The 18,134-nt window shown below is 58.1% G+C and overlaps 1 protein-coding gene across 1 annotated transcript; it reads left to right on the top strand.

Annotated features, from left to right (window-relative positions):
* The first annotated feature begins 1,295 nt into the window (after nucleotides 1-1,295).
* Nucleotides 1,296-18,103, top strand: Evpl (envoplakin). The gene is made up of 22 exons (XM_046449647.1): nucleotides 1,296-1,500; nucleotides 3,778-3,877; nucleotides 4,210-4,364; nucleotides 4,443-4,569; nucleotides 5,351-5,476; nucleotides 5,673-5,711; nucleotides 5,862-6,023; nucleotides 6,104-6,211; nucleotides 6,309-6,404; nucleotides 7,952-8,074; nucleotides 8,408-8,554; nucleotides 8,809-8,963; nucleotides 9,137-9,234; nucleotides 9,482-9,630; nucleotides 10,987-11,165; nucleotides 11,246-11,384; nucleotides 11,512-11,705; nucleotides 12,005-12,155; nucleotides 13,228-13,311; nucleotides 13,413-13,523; nucleotides 13,620-13,712; nucleotides 14,403-18,103. Exons 1-22 carry the CDS (start codon nucleotides 1,376-1,378, stop codon nucleotides 17,847-17,849), a joined length of 6,108 nt encoding a protein of 2,035 aa, XP_046305603.1. The 5' UTR covers nucleotides 1,296-1,375; the 3' UTR covers nucleotides 17,850-18,103.
* Nucleotides 18,104-18,134: the final 31 nt, after the last annotated feature.

Raw genomic sequence — 18,134 nt, 5'->3', positions numbered from 1 at the left:
AGTACCAAAAAATCAGTAAGTTGGACCTCATCAAAAGAGACTCAGGCCTCTTCTGTCCCACTGGAGCATCTAACCTGGATCAGCTTTCATCCCTGGTCTCCTCAGTCTGCCCTTCCTCTCCTGACAGGATGTCCCAGCTCCCAAACCAGCATGACTGTGTACCTGACCCTTGCTCTTCCTCCAGCCCTCCTTCCAAACCCAAACTCTGTGGTTCTTAGAATGAAAATGACCAGGGCTGGGGCTGTAGCTCAGTGACAGAGCACTTGCCTATCATGCCTGCGGCACTTAGCACCACATATAAACAAACAAAATAAAGGCATGTTGTTCATCTACAACTACAAAAGATTAAAAAAATAAAAAGAAAGAAAGAAAGAAAAGAAAATGACCACGTCTGTAGGAGGGTCTTGGAGCTGGGCCAGTAACAAGAGTGCCTGACCAGCGGTGTGGGGGAGGAATGGGATGGGAGACTACAAAGCAGCCTCACTGTTGGCCACTCAGCTGACATGGTAGAAGACACCAGGACCACTTCCAGGGAGGGGACAAGGAAGGAGGTCCAGGAGGAAGCCCAAGCCTAGTGGGTCAGCTTGTCTTGGGGTTGGGCCTAGCACCACAGCTGGCCAACTGTGGTGGCGCTTGGGAGAGTGTCCAGAGGCCTCAGGGCCTTTCTGGAGCTAACTTGAGACTCTTATGTGGGGTCAGCCATGCCTATGACTCTGCAGCCATGGACAGATGGGCCCCAACCCAGCCACAACAATGGGGCAGCAGGACTCAAGGGCGTGTCCTGGTGATAAGAACTTTAAAAAAATGTTCCTTGTGCCATTTTGTGGGGCGGATGATACCCCTCTGCCCCATTCGAGGACAGAGCGCCAAGCCCTGGGCTGGCGGGCGGCGCGGTGCCTGGGGCCCGGGTGATAGCGGGGCCTCTGCGCTGGCGGGGGAGTTGGTTCACCCAGCTCTGGGGCCGGGGCTCGCCGCTGGGCCCGCGCCTGCATGAGTGCCGTCTCTGCGCCGCGCCGCCCGCCCGGCTGTTTCCCCATCTGGGTGTGTCGCCGCGCACTCCCCCGGGGCGCGTGGGTGTAACAGGTCCCGGCCTCCGTGGGAGTCGGCTCTGGCCGCCCCGCCCCGCCCCCTGGGCCTCGCCCTTTCCTCCCGGACTGGTCGTGCGGGAGCGCAGCGGCCGCGGCGGGGCATGCGCGGCGGCAGGGCAGGGCAGGGCGCTCCTGCTCACCTGCGGGGCGGGGCCTCCCAGAAACTGCCTGCCCCGGCGGGCCCGCCTCGCCACAGCCCGGCCAGAAGCCAGCCAGGACGCGCGCCGCCGCCCGCTCTCCTCCCGCGTCGGCGAGCCCAGCCCGAGCCGGCACCTGCCTTTACGACCATGTTCAAGGGACTGAGCAAAGGCTCCCATGGAAAGTGGTCCCCCAAGGGGTCCCCAGCCAAGGGGTCCCCCAAAGGATCGCCAGCCAAGGGATCGCCCAAGGGATCCCCCAGCAAGCACAGCCGGTGAGCAGGGCGCGGGTTGATGTGGGGTTGGGCGGTGCGAACCCCAGGTGTTCCCAGCCACCTGGCGAGCAGCTTGGAGTGCAGAAGCCCAGCGCTGGTATTTGGCGTCCGGAGGCCTGGGGGCTTTTCCTGCCTCAGGAGCTTCTGGCCAACTGCAGCCCTCGCAGGAAGCAGCGGGTGGCCTGGGGCTCCCCACCATCTCCAGGGAGGCCTGAGGGAGAGTGCTGGACAGGGGCCGGACAAGCCGCTTTCTTCTGCTGGGAGGCATGAGAGCCTGGCTTCAGCCCAGGGCTCGGACCCCAGGGTTCCATTTGGCTGGGATGACCCTTGGGACCTGGGTGCTGGTGGACAGAGGGCATCTCTCCCTCTTAGGTGAGAGGGCAGGATATCTGCACCTAAGCTGCACCTCGCTGGGGCCTTGAAAGCAGATAAAGAGTTGGGGGTTCCCTTCCATGTGGATGTGGGGAGGGGGTGCTGTGCCTCCCTCAGGTCACCCAGCTCTCTTCAGACAGGCTTGGCTGTGTTTTTCCTGCTTTCTGGCCTCAGCCCCTCTGCAGATGGAGGTGGCACCCTCCCACACATTCCAGGTGTCAGGGTGCCATGGCATCAAGATAAGAGCAGAGATGAAAGACTGGGGTGAGGATGCCCATTACCCTGATTGGGATCATGGAGCTGACATGGAGGCCGGGCGTCTGGGTGGACCAGGAAAGACAGCCGTTAAGGCTCTTACTGGAGTGACCTGTCCTCCCTGGGGCACCTGAGTCCAGCCCAGGGTGGAGTGAGCAACTTCTTGTGGGAACAGCCCTCCCATGAGACTAGACCTGAGGACAGGACTCTCTTGGACAGTGTGTTGCTGCCCTGGGCAGCTCCATCCACAGGGTCCTACTGGCTCTGGCTGCAGACCCGAAAGTGGGCTCCTCATTCCACTCATGTGCAGTCTGTTAATGCAGCACCCACGATGTGCCAGGACACTTGTAGGGTCTTGGAGTGCTGCTATAAACAGAGCTGAGGGTCCCTGCCTTCAAAGTGCTTACATTCTTGTGCAATAAAATTAACATGTACTGGGTGCTGACTGCACTAGGCTCTGTACTGGTGTTTCTGTTGGGTTGATTCTTTTAACACAGTAACCCTGTGTGAAAGATATTATTAAAATCTCACTTTCCAAGTAAGAATCTCAGGCAGAGAGCTTGAATAACTTTTTTTTTTTTTTTGATGGTACTGGGGATCAAAAACCCAGACCTTCTTGCTTGATCATAGATTTCTTTCTTTCTTTCTTTCCTTTCTTTTTTGGTGGTGCTAGGGATCGAACCCAGGGCCTTATGCATGTGAGGCAAGCACTCTACTTCCTGAGCTATATATCCCGGGCTTCCTTGACCCTAGATTTCTTTTGAACTGCTTTGTCTTCACTGGCACTGCCCTTCTGTCTGAAGCCCCCTTTCCTTTGGCCTTTGATTCAAGTCCCAGCTCAGTGAAGACTACAGGACACCACGTTCATAAAGCTTGGACCACTTGGCCTTTTCTTAGGTCTATTTGACTCTCTGACCCTCTGACCCTCAGAGTGAGTGAAGCATACACTAAGAGCTCTATAGAGTCTTCTGAATAAATGTATGCAGCGGGAGCTCTGTAGAGACTGCTAAATTAAAGCATGGAAAAGAACCCTGGGACCTAAGCAGCAGAGTTACCGTCTGTTTCTGACTTTGTGACCCACAGCAAGTCAGGTCCCAATTCTGACTTGGAACTTCTGAGTCTGGAGAGTATTGGGGTGCCTCAGCCATGTCTTGGCCTCCTGCCTCAGCATTGTGTGGCTCCTCCAGGTGGTTACTAAAACCTTGACCCTGGCAAAGCCCCTTGAAGGGCAGGATGGGGTGGAGGGAGACAGGTGGAGTGGAGGGGTTGGGGTGGAGGGTGTGCACTGCTCCTTTACCCCAGCCAGCCCACTGCTCCTCCATGGGCCCAGCCAAGCCATCTCAGGTATTAACGGGCCACCCACCCAGCAACCTGGCAGGCAGCTGGGCGTGGTGGGAACCTCACTGCCAGGCCAGCTGGAAGAAGCTGGTCCAACCTCTCCACAGCACCACACACCCCTGGGACTGTCACTTTCTGAATCCTCATGGGGAACAGTGTCCTTACCCTGTCCCCAGATCTATCTCAGAGTCCCCCAGGCAAAGACTCCTCCATTCAGGCCACACAGCCTGACTGTGGAAGGGTAGGGACTGTACCTGGTGAGGCACACAGGAACCTTCCCCCCATGCTACGCTCTGTCCCCCCATCCACCAGGGCTGCCACCCAGGAACTGGCTATGCTCATCTCCCGCATGCAAGCCAATGCTGACCAGGTGGAAAGGGACATCCTAGAGACCCAGAAGAAGCTGCAGCAGGTGAGGCGCATGCAGCAGCCAGCAGATCGGGTGGCATGGGGAGCCCAATGTCTTGCCTGGCAGTCCCTTGGGTGCCCTCTGTGATGGTGAAGGTGGGACAGACACCCTAGTCTTCACTGCCTGCTCCCCAACACTGCTGGAAACAGGACTCAACCTTCTTCTCTTCTGTGTTCCCTACTTTGGGGACAAAGGGAGGCGACGAACCTCCCCTGCCCCACATCCCTGGCCTGCTGCGCCAGTGTAGGTTGGGTCCCAGAGCTGAGGCTCAAGCTGGCAATGAGGTCAGCAGGGACAAGTGGGGAGGACGTGGTGAGCCTGTTTGCTGTTCCCAGGACCGGCTGAGGAGTGAGCAGAACCAGGCCCTGCAGCACCAGCAGGAGACTGGCTGCAACCTGAAGGAAGCAGAGGTGCTGCTTAAAGACCTCTTCCTGGACGTGGACAAGGCCTGGCGGCTCAAGCACCCACAGGCCGAGGAAATGGAGCAGGAGTGAGTGGGGCTCATGGACGGAGGTGGGAGCACTGGGGAAGGCCAGCCCAGCCTGACCTGCCGGCCGATTCTTGGCAGCATCAAGCAACTGCATGAGCGTGTGACCCAGGAGTGTGCCGAGTACCGCGCCCTGTACGAGAAGATAGTGCTGCCCACCGATGTGGGGCCCAGGGTCGACTGGGCACGGGTGCTGGAGGAGAAACAGGTCAGGGGGTCCCCAATGTTTGAGATGTCCTTGAAGAGCTCAAAATCACACCTTGGCTCAGTCAGAGAGCAAGACAGAATGACATTTGTCCTGGGCCTGACTTTGGACTTAGAGATGGCTCAGGATCTAGGAGGAGCCAGCAGAGCAGACAGTGCAGTCAGGGTTGTCTTCCTGCAGAACAGGGCGCAAGAGCTGTGAGAGAATTAGCTGGGTCAGTGGTGAGGATATTCCAGAAGGAAGGAAAAAAGGCTCCTGCTAGGAGGTGCCCTGGATGTAATGGAAAGTGGGCTTTTCTGGGCAGATGGGCACCACCAGGTCATAGGACACCCTGATCTCCAATCTCCAGGTGAGGAGTTGTGCTTTGAGGCTGTAGCAGGGGTGTCATGATGACAATGAAGGGACGCGAGGAAAGCACCTGGGTGATCAGGGTGTGCTGAGGGTCCCAGAGTTTGGCTGGGGGTATCTAAGCAGTAGGCATTGAGACTGGGACTACAGAAGAGGCAGGGCAGAGTAGGGAGACTTCAGAGGCTGAGCCTGGAACCAGGGGGATTCAGGGACTGTGGTCATGGTGGCACTAGAGAATGGCATGTCCCCTTGCCCATTTATCCAGGCTGCTCACCTGGCTGTCCACCTTCTGCCCAAATGTTCCACACCATATCTCCCAATAAGGATTCAGGGAGGGTGGGAGGTGCTGTGTGTGAGGGTTCTTTGGACTCCCCCTCCAACAGGGCCCTGCTGGCAGTACTATGCCACCAGCACTGAGTGGCTGTCTCTTCTGCAGAAGCAGGTCTGCGAGGGCCAGTACGGGCCAGGCATGGGGGAGCTGGAGCAGCAGGTTGCAGAGCACAACATTCTGCAGAGGGAGATCGAGGCTTATGGGCAGCAGCTACGGACACTGGTGGGGCCGGTGGGTGAGCTGCGCCAGGCGGGAATCCCAGTCCAGCCCCAGCTCCAGCCCTGCTTTCTCCTGTCAGAGCAGGGCTAGATCTGCTGGCCCTCTGGGGGGGTGGCAGAGGGGGCAGGGATGGCTGGCCCAGATGTAGGGTACTACCTTTTGCACCTGCCTCTTATTGGCCCTGTATTTCTCTTTCTGGTTGAGTCAGGACGCAGCCAACATCAGGAACCAATACCAAGACCTACTGGTGAGCAGGAGGAAGGGCCAGGGGCAGGGTGCAGGGGTGAGCAGGGTCTGGTCCCCTGAACCCTTGAAAGGGTCAGTGTTTCTGGGCACCTGATGGCTTCCGTTGCCACCCCTTTCTCTCCCTTCTCGCGGCTGCTGGTCCTGAGCACAGAAGGCGGCCTCGTGGCGCGGGCAGAGCCTGGGCAGCCTGTACACGCACCTGCAGGGCTGCACGAGGCAGCTGAGCGCCCTGGCGGAGCAGCAGCGCCACATCCTGCAGCAGGACTGGAGCGACCTCATGGCTGACCCAGCGGGCGTGCGACGGGAGTACGAGGTCGGCAGGGAGAGGCCAGGGCGGTGGGGGTGGCCAGGGCCGACCTGGTGCTCACCGCCTGCGACCCCGCCTGCCCCCAGCACTTCAAGCAACACAAGCTGCTAGAGCAGGAGATGAGCGTGAACCAGCTGGAGGACGACGGCGAACGCATGGTGGAGCTCGGGCACCCGGCGGTGGGGCCCATCCAGGTAAGGAGGCCCCGCCCACGGCCCGGTGCTCCCCCCATCAGCGGGATGGAGGGCTGGGGTGGGGCGTGGTCGAGCACTTGGTGGTGCGGTCTTGTAGGTCCACCAGGAGGCCCTGAAGGTGGAGTGGCAGAACTTCTTGAACCTGTGCATCTGCCAGGAGAGTCAGCTGCAGCACGTGGAAGACTACCGCAAGGTGAGTCTGCAGCCAGGGCATCAGGAGCTGCAGGCCCCAGGTGCCTGGAGGGCACCAAGATCACCTGCCTCCGGAGAGGCCGGGCACCGCCAAAAAGAACCGTGTCATTGTGCCTAGGTCCCAGAGGCGAAATAATGTCCTTCCTGACAGGGTAATATTGCCTTGGGACAGGGGTTGGGGGTGGGTAGGGGAGTGTCAAAATTGATTCTTAAAGGTGAAAAATATTTGAACTCTCTCAATGCCAATGCAAAAAGCACAGATCCTACATACAGCAGTGCACAGACGGGCAGCGAATCCGAAATATTAAAAGTTCAGGGAATGTGGGGGAATTTTAAAAAATGACTAAAAAAGCCCTTTACTGGGATAATAATGAAAAAGGACTGAGACACTGATAATAGACAACTGAGATTTTCTTTGTTATTATAATTTCCACCCAAAATATTTCATACACTTTGTGTGTGTGTGGTGCTGGGGCTGGAACCCAGAGCCTCAAGCTTACTAGGCAAGCACTCTACCTCTGAGCTACTTCCCCAACCCTTTCATGCATTTTTTTTTTTTTACCATAAAAGAATAGGATTTGGGGCTGGGGTTGTGGCTCAGTGGTAGAGTGCTTGCCTACCATGTGTGAGGCACTGGGTTCAATCTTCAGCACCACATAAAAGTAAAATAAAGATATTGTGTCCACCTATAACTACCAAAAATAAATATTAAAAAAAAAACAGGATTTATTCAAGTGAGAAGAAAAAAGACACAGCTCCTTCAGGGTGAGAGGGGACCCAGTATGGGTTGCCCCCTTTCATGGACTTTTGACAGAGACAAACCCCAGGAGTTTTCTTGTTTCCTTTGTGTTGAAAGACATTTTCCTATGTAACTACAATACCAGTATGACAATACCCATTGACAGTAATTCCCTGGTGTCATCTGACCATGGGTGTTTTTTTAAATACACTCCAGCTTATTGGGATAAGCCCAATCCAAATACCCCATTCCAGCCATAAGGACCACAGGTATCAGAGGATGGCAGGTGAGGAGGCCCTCACCTGTGCAGGAAACACAAAACCAAGTGTTTAATGACATGCTTTAAAAAATTAAATTCAGTGAACAAAAAGTGCCCATTTGCACACTCTCCAGGTCCTGCTGCTGGGTGTAGTAGTGCATGTCTGTAATTCCAACAGTTTGGGAGGCTGAGGCAGGAGGATAGAAACTTCGAGGCCAGCCTGGGCCACATAGTATGACACTGTCTCAAAATAAAAAGGACTGGGGCTGTAGCTCAGTAGTAGAGTATCCATGGGTTCAATCCCCAGTACCAATGATAATTAATAATAATGATAAAATAAAAATAAGTAAAAAGGTTCCATTGCCTGGGTAGATGGAGTGGTTTTTTGGGGGGCCAGTTGGGAGTTAGTCTGGTTTGTTTAGCTGGTTTGAGAGAAGCTGGTCTGGGTTTAGCCTGGTTTTCTTTTAGCTCTGTTACACTGAGATGGCTTGCAGGGTCACTGGGCAGCCAGTTGCTCCTGGCTCTGCCCTTGACAACTCAATGACCTCAGTTCCAGGAAGAGGCCGACTCTGTCAGCCAGACCCTGGTGAAGCTCAACTCCAACTTGGACACAAAGTACAGCCCTGCCTCTGGCCCCTCTGGGTCCCCCATAGAGCTGGTGCGACAGCTGGAGGTGAGACAGCCCACCAGGCCATAGTACCCTACTCTGCAAATTGTCCTGCTTGTCTTTTTGGGCCCCACTTCTCTCCACCCAGGTTCCTAGTCATGCCCCAAACCCTGAGAAAGCTCTCTAGCCTCCACTCTGAAGGCCTGGGTAGCCTAGCACTTCCCGCACCCGCAACCAACAGATCCCACACCGGAGCCCCTGGTGGGGCTCCTTTTACTCCAGTATGATAGGACCCTATGATGATGAAGGCCAGGCCCCGATCCTCTTGGGGGGCAGCTATGGGGTAGGTGGTCTCTAGTTCAATCTGGCTTGAGCCCCCACTGCCTGGTCCCCTGGCAGGCAGAAGAGAAGCAGCTGGCCATGGCCGAGAGGGCCATTGGGAACCTGCAGCAGAAGAGCCAAGAGGTCGCCCCTCTGCCAAAACGCAGGACCCCATCCAAGCAGCCCCTGCACGTGGACAGCATCTGCGACTGGGACTCAGGAGAAGTACGAGCTCTGCCTACCCTGGCTGGACTGACTTCTGCCTCTGCCACTACCCACCCCACCCTGCACGGCCCTCTGCCTCCCAACTCCCCAGGCCAAGGCCCACCTCCGATCTGTCCCTGTCCCACCCCGCATCGCATCTCCTTCTCCTGTTCCAGCTGCTCTCCCTGTCCTTTGCCCCTGTCTATTTTGACTTTGGTCACTCGACAGCCCTTGCCTCTGAGCTTGCATGAGCCCCTCCCAACCTGTCCCCCCAGGTGCAGCTTCTGCGAGGAGACAGGTACATGCTGATGGACAACACTGACCCACACACCTGGGTTGTGCAGGGCCCTGGTGGGGACACCAAGAGCGCCCCAGCCGCCTGCTTCTACATCCCGGCACCAGACCCTGAAGCTGTGGCCAGGGCCTCCAGGTGGGTCTGCCCAGGGATACTTGGGAGAAGGAGTCCCAGACCAGGCCCTGTGTTCCCAAGGTCACTGCCCACAGACCCCTGCCCAAGTGTGCCTTTCCCTGAAGCACTGAATGCCAGGTGGGGAAGGCAAGAGCCATGACGGTCGTCGTTTTCTGATCTCCTCTTCCTTCCAGCCTGGCTTTGGAGCTGCAGGCCCTGAAGCAGAAGCTTGCCACATTGCAGAGCAGCCTGAAGGCCAGTGCTGAGGAGCCGTCAGGGCCCGGCCAACAGGGTACTAGGGGCCGGCCAGGGGGTGGGGTTGTTGGGAAAGTAATTCCTATTTTGGTCTGTGATGGGTGGTGGGTGGCCCTGGGTTCAGAACATCTGCTCTAGGGACTCCATCTCCTCTCTGTCACATCTTTGGGGCTGTCCTTCCCTTAATTAGGCTGTTCCTAGACACTCCATGGACATCCAGGGAGGGCCTCTCACAGGGAGACATGAGGTAGGCCCCAGACCCTTACCAGCACCTCTGCCCACAGCTCCAGAGGCCCAGAAGCTCCTGACCCAGATGACCCAGCTAGATAAGAACCTGGGGCAGATAGAGAAGCAGGTGCTGGTCTGGGCCCGAACCCCGCTGAAGCGTACTGCTCCGCTGGAGGACCTAGGGGGCCGTATCCACAGCCACAAGGTGGGTGAGCAGCCAGCAGGGCTGCTGGGATCTGAAGTAGCCCTGCCCTGGGGTGCACACACTTTAGGGTGAAAAGGCAAGTACAGAACAGCTACTGGGGTCCAAGGTGGGAGAGGAAAGTACAAAGGCCAGAGCTCAGACAAGAGGGTTCCATCCTGGCTCCTCCACCAGTGTGCGCTGTCACCTTGAGCAAGTCACTTAACCTCTTTGGGCCTTCATTTCCTCATCCCTGGGATAAGCACAGTACTGCCCATTTCATCTGGTTGTCCTAGGATGAAGGGTAGTAATGCCCAGGAAGTTTCTAGCAGGGGCCAGAACAGAGGCCCTGCCCCCAGGAGGTCCTCAGGTTAAGGTCCCGAGAGCAGCAAGACAGCCTGGGCATCTCAGGGGGCGGTTTCTCCTGGAGAGGCAGCAGCGTTGGGTAAACATCATTACCAGAGAAGACCGTGTTCTCTACCGGTGAACTCAACATCCCCAAAGTACCTCGAGTAGAAGCTGCCCCTCCCCATGCCCAAGGGCCATGGTCTGGTTATCCTTCCAAACCGGTTTCTGTTCAAATATATTGTATCATTTGTATTTGGTTTTAAAAAATGTGAACCATGCTGTTCACGTTGTTGTGCAACCTGTTGTTTCCCTTCGATGACACAGCGTGGGTGTTTGAAGGCTGCAGTTCAGCAGGGGGTGGAGGGGTGGGCAGGAGGGGCTTCCCGAGGGGGCAGGCATGGGGCTCAGTGCTGCAGGTTGGGCTAGGAGACCACTCTGGATGGAGAAATGAGTTGGTGTCCACTGGGATCTTCTGGGTAAGGCACCTGTGAAGAGGGGAAGGACACAGGATGGCAGGGGGCTCACTGGATGCCTCCTGGGCATGGCTGTCCTCAATGTTTCTGATAGCTGAAGCTGTCACCAAAATAGGTCATTGGGTTTTGAAGTCCTTGCACCTGCCACTTCAACAGTGTTGGGGGTGAAAAGAAGTTTTGTTGGATTAAACTGTCAAGTTGGCGCTGAGTCACGATTTATGGAACTAGTTGAGTGACTAACTGGTGACCCCAAGTGGAGAGAGCCAGGGCTTTGGTGGCCTGATCCTGGAGCAACAGGGTGAGGACCTGCATGTTCTGGGAGCAGGACAGAGACATGAAGATGGCAAGAGGCAACTGTGTCCTTGCTGTTGCTGTGGAGTGCCCATTTCATTCTCCCGTCAGTCATTCCATAGATAAAGAAACCGAGTGTCAGAGAGGTTGGCCTGCAATCAGCCATCCCCAAGGGGCCTAGTGGGGCCCGCCTGAGCCCAGGCTTGTACCCACCACATTCTCCTGCCCCCATGGGCGCAGAGATCACTGAGCCTGCCCTCCCCTCCAGGACATGGTACAGCGCCTGCAGAGCCTGGGAGCCGAGAAGGAGGCCGCCCAGCAGGAGTGTGAGGCGCTTCTGTCTGCACAACCTGTGGGCTCAGCTGCCCTGCAGCTGCCTGTGGTCCTCAACAACGTCAAGAACAAGTACAGGGATGTGCAGGCTCTGTGCACCCTCTACGGGGAGAAGTGAGTGCGCAGGGAAAGATGCTTGGTGGGCAGCAGGGCGTGGCCAAGAAGGCATCTGACCCTCCCCTCTCCTGTGGCAGAGCCGAGGCCGCCCAGGGTCTGGAGCAGCAGATCCAAGATGCAGACAGGATTATCAGAGGGTTTGAGTCCACCCTGGTTCAGGAGGGCCCCATCCCCGATGGGCCCCGGGCTCTGCAGGAGAGGATCAGCGAGCTGCAGGTAGGGACTGATGGGCAGCATCCTGACTGGAGAGGGGGCACAGCCTGACCAAGCATTTGGAAGTCAGTGAAGGTGGACACGCGGCTCACTAATCTTGAGGGTGTGTGGTGCCATGACCCCCCTACAGCGCCAGAGGAGGGAGCTGCTGGAGCAGCAGGCCTGCGTGCTGGGGTTGCACCGCCAGCTGAAGGCCGCCACGCACACGTGCAGCGCGCTGCAGAACCACTTCCAGGAGTTCTGCCAAGACCTGCCCCACCAGCAGCGCCAGGTGCGGGCACTCACCGACCGCTACTACGCTGTGGGGGACCAGGTGGACCTGCGGTGAGTGGCTGGGTCCTCAGGGCACAGGCGTGACACGTTCCCATGATACACAGGCTGTTGCAGAACCCAGGCACAAGGCGTTTCCCCATCTTTAACTTGGGATAATAATAGCACTTAACACCCTGAGAGGTGCCAGCAGAGACCATCCATTTCATCTCAATTCCCAGCCCCAGCACAGGGGACAGAGAGTAGGGGATCTTGCTGGCAGCTCACACACACAGCTGACCTGTCCCAGGGAGGAACACCAACAGCCTCCCCAGAGGACAACTCTCACCTCTGCCCTGGGCCTTGTCCTGCAGGGAGAAGACGTTGCAGGATGCCAGCCTTACCTACCAGCAGTTCAAGAACTGCAGGGACAACCTGAGCTCCTGGCTGGAGCACCTGCCCCACAACCAGGTGTCGCCCAATGATGGGCCCAGCCAGATCACCTACAAGCTTCAAGCACAGAAGGTGGGGCTGGGGCTGGGGCCGGGGCCAGGGCAGTGGGTGGCCTGCCCAGAGCTATTGAATGTCTCAAGCCACCTCCACCTCCCTGGCCACCACTGCCGGTGCATGTGTTGCCCCCTAGTGGCCAACGGTCAAAAGCACACCAAGGCCTCAAAGCTGAGCAAAGGCCTTGGCCCTCCCCCAACCCCAGCTGGTGCAGCCCAAGTCAGAGTGCTATGGGAGCCCCCTGGCGGACATTCATGGGGGTGTGAACAAGCAGTGCAGAAGGAACCAGTTCCTGAGACCTGAGGAATAAGTAGGGGAGAACTGTCCCTCACAGAGGTCACAGCATGCGGGCGAAAGGAGGGGGCTCATGGGCAGAGGAAGAGCAGACTATCCAGGCCTTTCCAGGCTTGGGAAGGAGGCTGGATTCTGCTCTGTAGCATCTGGGGGCCCTAGGAGGGGCGCCCTTGGATGGGCATTTGTGAGTTGTCTGTGGCTCCAAGTGAAGAATGGCAAAGAGGGAATGGGAACAGCGACAGAGAGGCCCTGAGGGGCCAGGGCAGAAGTGCAGTTGAGAGTGAGTGGGACCAGGACAATTTAGTTGAATTGTTGGGGCCAGAGATTCAGTATCTTTGTTTTTAAGTTCCCAGGTGAATAAAGGGGGCAGCCAGGGTTAAGAGTGATTGTGGCAGAGCAGGGCTCTCAAAGGGAGGTCCCCAGCCTGTAGCAGCAGTGTCACCCAAAAGCTTGTCAGGTACACCTTCTCAGGTACACCCAGAGCTGCTGAGTAACTGGGCACGCAGGCAGGTTAGTTCTGCCGCACGCTGTGGCCACGCTACTAGAGCCACTGAGCCACGACAGAATTCTGAGGGATGCTAGGCAGGAAAAAGAAATACTGCCCAGGAGAGGAAGGGAGGAAGGTCAGAGAGAAGAATGTCAAGGGAAGGAGCAACTTCTCAGGTCTCCCAGCCGCTCTCCCTGTCCCCTTTTCCCTGGCTGCACTGGCTACCTGTGGCCCTGGAGGCCTGGACTGGTGGAAAAGCAAGGTGAGAGAGTTTTCTAGCCTCCCTGACTCTCACCTCCTCCCTGGCAGAGGCTGATGCAAGAGATCCAGGGCCGCGAGCGGGACAGGGCCACAGTAGCCCGCCTTTCCCAGGACTTGCAGGCGGCTCTCCAGGTAAGCACGTTAGCTCGTCCCTTATTCCCCCCTGCCTCCCTCCCACTTCCCATCCTGCTCCCCCATGCCCGGCCTCCCTACTGACTTTCCTCCCTGCTCAGGACTATGAGCTGCAGGCAGACACCTACCATTGCTCCCTGGAGCCCACCCTGGCAGTGTCTGCCCCCAAGAGACCCAGAGTGACCCCCCTGCAGAAAAGCATCGAGGCCCAGGTGAGATTGGACTTGGTGGGTTCCCTAGCACCAGCTGTGCAGCCTCTGAGGCAGGAGCTAACTCCTGCCTTCCCTCTCTCTTTTTGCTCTGTCCAGGAGAAGAGCCTGGCCAAGGCCTATACTGAGGTCACAGCTGCACACCAGCAGCAGCTGCACCAGCTGGAGTTTGCCAGAAAGATGCTAGAGAAGGTACAGAGATGAAGGCCCCTCTATCCTCACAACAGAGAGAGACAGTGACCCCGCTGTCTTCCCTTCCTCTTTCCCTGCAGCCTGTAGCCCCTGGCAGGCTCAGCAGCCAGCTTCCCTCGAGCGGCTCTAACAGGCTAGTATCCTTTCGGTTTAGGTTCTGCAGATGTCCTTCGATGCAGTCACAACTTAGCCACCGGGCAGTTCTCTGATAGGGACAGGACCTCTAACCCCAGAGAGCAGAGAAAATCCTCACAGACTCTTTATCGTGGGACCCAGACACAATGGCAGCAGGCCACCTAGGTCTCCATCCCTGGTAAAGCAGGAGCCAGGCACTCTCTGTGGCTCCTGGTGGCCTGCTAGTCTTCTGCTCCCTGATCTGTACACCAGTGGGAGCTAGAGGAGGAAGGGCCCCTTCTGGGAGCCTGATGGAAGAGGCAGGGGAAAGGTTCAGAAGGGAGTACCAGTCACACTTGGCCTGACCCTGCTTGCTTCCTAACATCATGGCATTGACTAGGTCTCAAAATCTTGCACCAAGCATCTCAGGACTTCAGTCCCACCTCAGGAGCTAACGGAAGTCTCAGGAAGTGTGTGGGGGGGACTGTGTGTCTCTGATCTCGAGGACGGGGTGTAGAAAAATGGGATGCCTATTTCTTTCTCCCAGTATTCTCCCTTCTTCTTCTCCCTCTGCAGAAGGAGCTCAGTGAGGATATCCAGGTGGCAGGTGATGCGCAGCAGGGGTCTGAGTGCTCAGCCCAAGCAGGGAGGGAGTCAGAGGCCCTGAAGTCCCAGCTGGAGGAGGAGAGGAAGCGGGTGGCTCAGTTGCAGCATGAGTTGGAGCGGCAGAGGCAGCAGCTGCTGCAGCTGAAGACCCAGAGGCCCGTGGAGAGGCTGGAGGAGAAGGAACTGGTGGAGTTCTACCGGGACCCCCAGATGGAGAGCAGCCTGTCCAGGGTGAAGGCCCAGGTGGAGGAGGAGAGCAAGAGGAGGGCTGGGCTGCAGGCAAACCTGGAGGCAGTGGCCCAGAAAGTGGTCCAGCTAGAGAGCAAAAGGAGGACCATACAGCCTCCTCACCTGCTGACCAAGGAGGTCACCCAAATTGAGAGAGACCCCAGCCTGGACAGCCAGGCGGTTCAACTGGGCAGAGAGATCCAGCATCTGCGGGGGGAGAACACTGTCATCTCAGCCCAGCTGGAGGAGCTTCAGAAGGAGCTGCTGGCCCTTGAGCAGAAGGAGGTGAGTGTGAAAGAGAAGGTGGTGGTGAAAGAAGTGGTCAAGGTGGAGAAGGATCTGGACATGGTCAAGGCAGCCGAGGCTCTGAGGCTGCAGACTGAGGATGCCGCTGCACAGAGGAAGCTGGCACAGGAGGCCACGGCCAAGCTACAGGCTCGCATAGCAGACCTGGAGCGGATGATCAGCTCGGCGGAGCCCAAGGTCATCGTGAAGGAGGTGAAGAAGGTGGAGCCGGATCCAGCCCTTCTCAAAGAGTCCACCAGGCTGAGAAGCCTCCTGGAGGAGGAGAGGAACAAGAATGCCATGTTGGCCGGGGAACTGAGGGACCTGCGGGGCAAGTACAGTGTGGTAGAGAAGCAGAAGCCCAAGGTGCAGCTCCAGGAACGGGTCAGTGAGATCTTCCAGGTGGACCCAGACACGGAGCAGCAGATCACACGGCTCAGAGCCGAGCTGCAGGAGGTGGCCGGCAAGAGGAGCAGCGTGGAGAAGGAGGTGGAGAGGCTGCTGCCTGACCTGGAGGTCCTGCGGGCCCAGAAGCCCATGGTAGAGTACAAGGAGGTGACCCAGGAGGTGGTGAGGCACGAGAGGAGCCCGGAAGTGCTGCGTGAGATCGACCGCCTCAAGGCTCAGCTCAACGAGCTGGTCAATGCCAGTGGGCGCTGCCAGGAGCAGCTCATCCGGCTGCGGGGGGAGCGGGACGAGTGGAAGCGGGAGCGGTCCAAGGTGGAGACCAAGATGGTGAACAAGGAGGTGGTGCGCCACGAGAAGGACCCAGTGCTGGAGAAGGAGGCCCAGAGACTCCGCCAGGAGGTGCGGGAAGCAGCCCAGAAGAGACGGGCCACGGAGGCCGTGGTCTATGAGCTGCAGAACAAGTACCTGCTGCTGGAGAGGAGGCGGCCCGAGGAGAAGGTGGTGGTGCAGGAGGTGGTGGTCACCCAGAAGGACCCGAAGCTGCATGAGGACCACAGCCGGCTGAGCCGCAGCCTGGATGAGGAGGTGGGCCGCCGGCGGCAGCTGGAGCGGGAGGTGCAGCAGCTGCGTGCCAGCGTGGAGGAGAAGGAGGGTCTGCTCAGCTTCCAGGAGGAGCGCAGCAAGAAGCTGGCTGCCGAGAAGGAGCTGCGGCAGCTGACCCTGAGGACCCAGGAGCTGGAGAAGCGGCCTCCTGCAGTGCAGGAGAAGATCGTCATGGAGGAAGTGGTCAAGCTGGAGAAGGACCCAGATCTGGAGAGGTCCACAGAAGCCCTGCGGCGGGACCTGGACCAGGAGAAGATGCGGGCGACAGAGCTGAATCGGGAGTGCAAGAGCCTGCAGGTCCAGATCGATGTCCTTCAGCAGACAAAGTCACAGGAGAAGACCATTTATAAGGAAGTGATCAGGGTGGAGAAGGACCGGGTGCTGGAGGGTGAGCGGGCCCTGGTGTGGGAGAAGCTCAACCGAGAGCGTGCAGCCCGCCAGGGCCGGGAGGACGAGGTACGGCGCTTGCGCGAGCGGATTGACAAGGCTGAGGCCCTGAGGAGGACCTGGTCCCAGGAGGAGGCCCAGCTGCAGAAGGCCCGGGACCAGGCTGGCCAGGAATGTGGGCGGTTGCAGCAGCAGCTGCGGGAGCTGGAGCGACAGAAGCAGCAGAAGGTGCTGCAACTGCAGGAGGAGGCCCAGCTGCTCAGCCAGAAGACAGAGGGCGAGCGGCAGAAGGCAGCCCAGAGAGGCCAGGCACTGGCGCAGCTGGAGGCAGCCATCCTCCAGGAGAAGGACCAGATCTATGAGAAGGAGAGGGCCCTCCGGGACCTGCACGCCAAGGTCACTCGGGAGGAGCTCAGCCAGGAGACCCAGACGCGAGAGACCAACCTTTCCACCAAGATCTGCATCTTGGAACCTGAGACAGGAAATGACATGTCCCCGTACGAGGCCTACAAGAGGGGCATCATTGACCGGGGCCAGTACCTCCAGCTGCAGGAGCTGGAGTGTGACTGGGAGGAGGTCACCACCGTGGGCCCCTGTGGGGAGGAGTCTGTGCTCCTGGACCAAAAGAGCGGGAAGCAGTACTCCATCGAGGCCGCCCTGCGCTGTCGCCGCATCTCCAAGGAGGAGTACCATCTGTACAAGGACGGCCGCCTCCCCATTTCCGAGTTCGCCCTGCTCGTGGCAGGGGAGACCAAGCCCTGCTACTCACTCTCCATTGGCTCCATCATCTCCAAGTCCCCACTCGGCTCCCCAGCTCCCCAAAGCTCTGGTTTCTTCTCCCCCAGTTTCTCTTTTGGGCTCACGGATGACAGCTTTCCCATCGCTGGGGTCTACGACACAACCACAGATAACAAATGCAGCATCAAGACAGCTGTGGCCAAGAACATGCTGGACCCCATCACTGGGCAGAAGCTGCTGGAGGCCCAGGCGGCCACAGGGGGCATCGTGGATCTCCTTAGCCGCGAGCGCTACTCTGTGCACAAGGCCTTGGAGAGGGGGCTGATTGAGAACACCTCCACACAGCGGCTGCTCAATGCCCAGAAGGCCTTCACCGGCATTGAAGATCCTGTCACCAAGAAGAGGCTGTCGGTGGGTGAGGCCATCCAGAAGGGCTGGATGCCCCAGGAGAGTGTGCTTCTGCACCTGCGGGTACAACACCTGACTGGGGGGCTCATTGACCCCAAGAGGACGGGCCGCATCCCTGTCCCACAGGCTGTGGTCTGTGGAATGATCACTGGAGACCTGGCCCAACTCCTACAGGACGAGTCCAGCTATGAGAAGGATTTGACAGACCCCATCTCTAAGGAGCGGCTGAGCTACAAGGAGGCCATGGGGCGCTGCCGTAAAGATCCACTGAGTGGCCTGCTGCTGCTCCCAGCTATGCTGGAGGGGTACCGCTGCTACCGCACGCCCTCCCCCAGCCTGCCACACTCCTGCGTGCGCTGATGGCCTCCCAGCAGCCAGGGGCGGGTGCCTGCCCCTTCCCCACAGCAGCCTAATCCCAGGCAGCAGCTCTTCCCCGCCCACAGACGGCTTATTACTCAAAGGTTCCTGGTATTCAGTCCCCCCCAACCTCGGTGTCCATCCATCCTCCCCCAGACCAGATTAGCAGCTCAGCTCTTCCCTCCTCCTCCCCTGCCTGGTGCTTCCAATAAATGAACTCTCCCAGGGCCCTGTGTGCTCACATTTGGGGATGTAAATCGACGTGTCTGGGTTTGCATGCAGGGCAGA

The sequence above is a fragment of the Marmota monax genome, unplaced genomic scaffold, assembly GCF_021218885.2.
Source record: "Marmota monax isolate L192 unplaced genomic scaffold, Marmota_monax_Labrador192_F-V1.1 WCK01_AAM20220418_F8-fsc00292, whole genome shotgun sequence".
NCBI classification, from domain to species: domain Eukaryota; kingdom Metazoa; phylum Chordata; class Mammalia; order Rodentia; family Sciuridae; genus Marmota; species Marmota monax.
Note: the sequence above shows the minus strand (reverse complement) of the source record. Positions and strands in the feature narration are given on the sequence as shown.

Bases quoted from the DNA above. Each gene is read 5' to 3' on its own strand.
- Evpl (XM_046449647.1), top strand. From the start codon at position 1,376: ATGTTCAAGGGACTGAGCAAAGGCTCCCATGGAAAGTGGTCCCCCAAG. The intron at 5,712-5,861 runs GTGAGCAGGAGG...TCCTGAGCACAG, and splicing joins ACCAATACCAAGACCTACTG to AAGGCGGCCTCGTGGCGCGG. The intron at 8,964-9,136 runs GTGGGTCTGCCC...TCTTCCTTCCAG, and splicing joins GCTGTGGCCAGGGCCTCCAG to CCTGGCTTTGGAGCTGCAGG.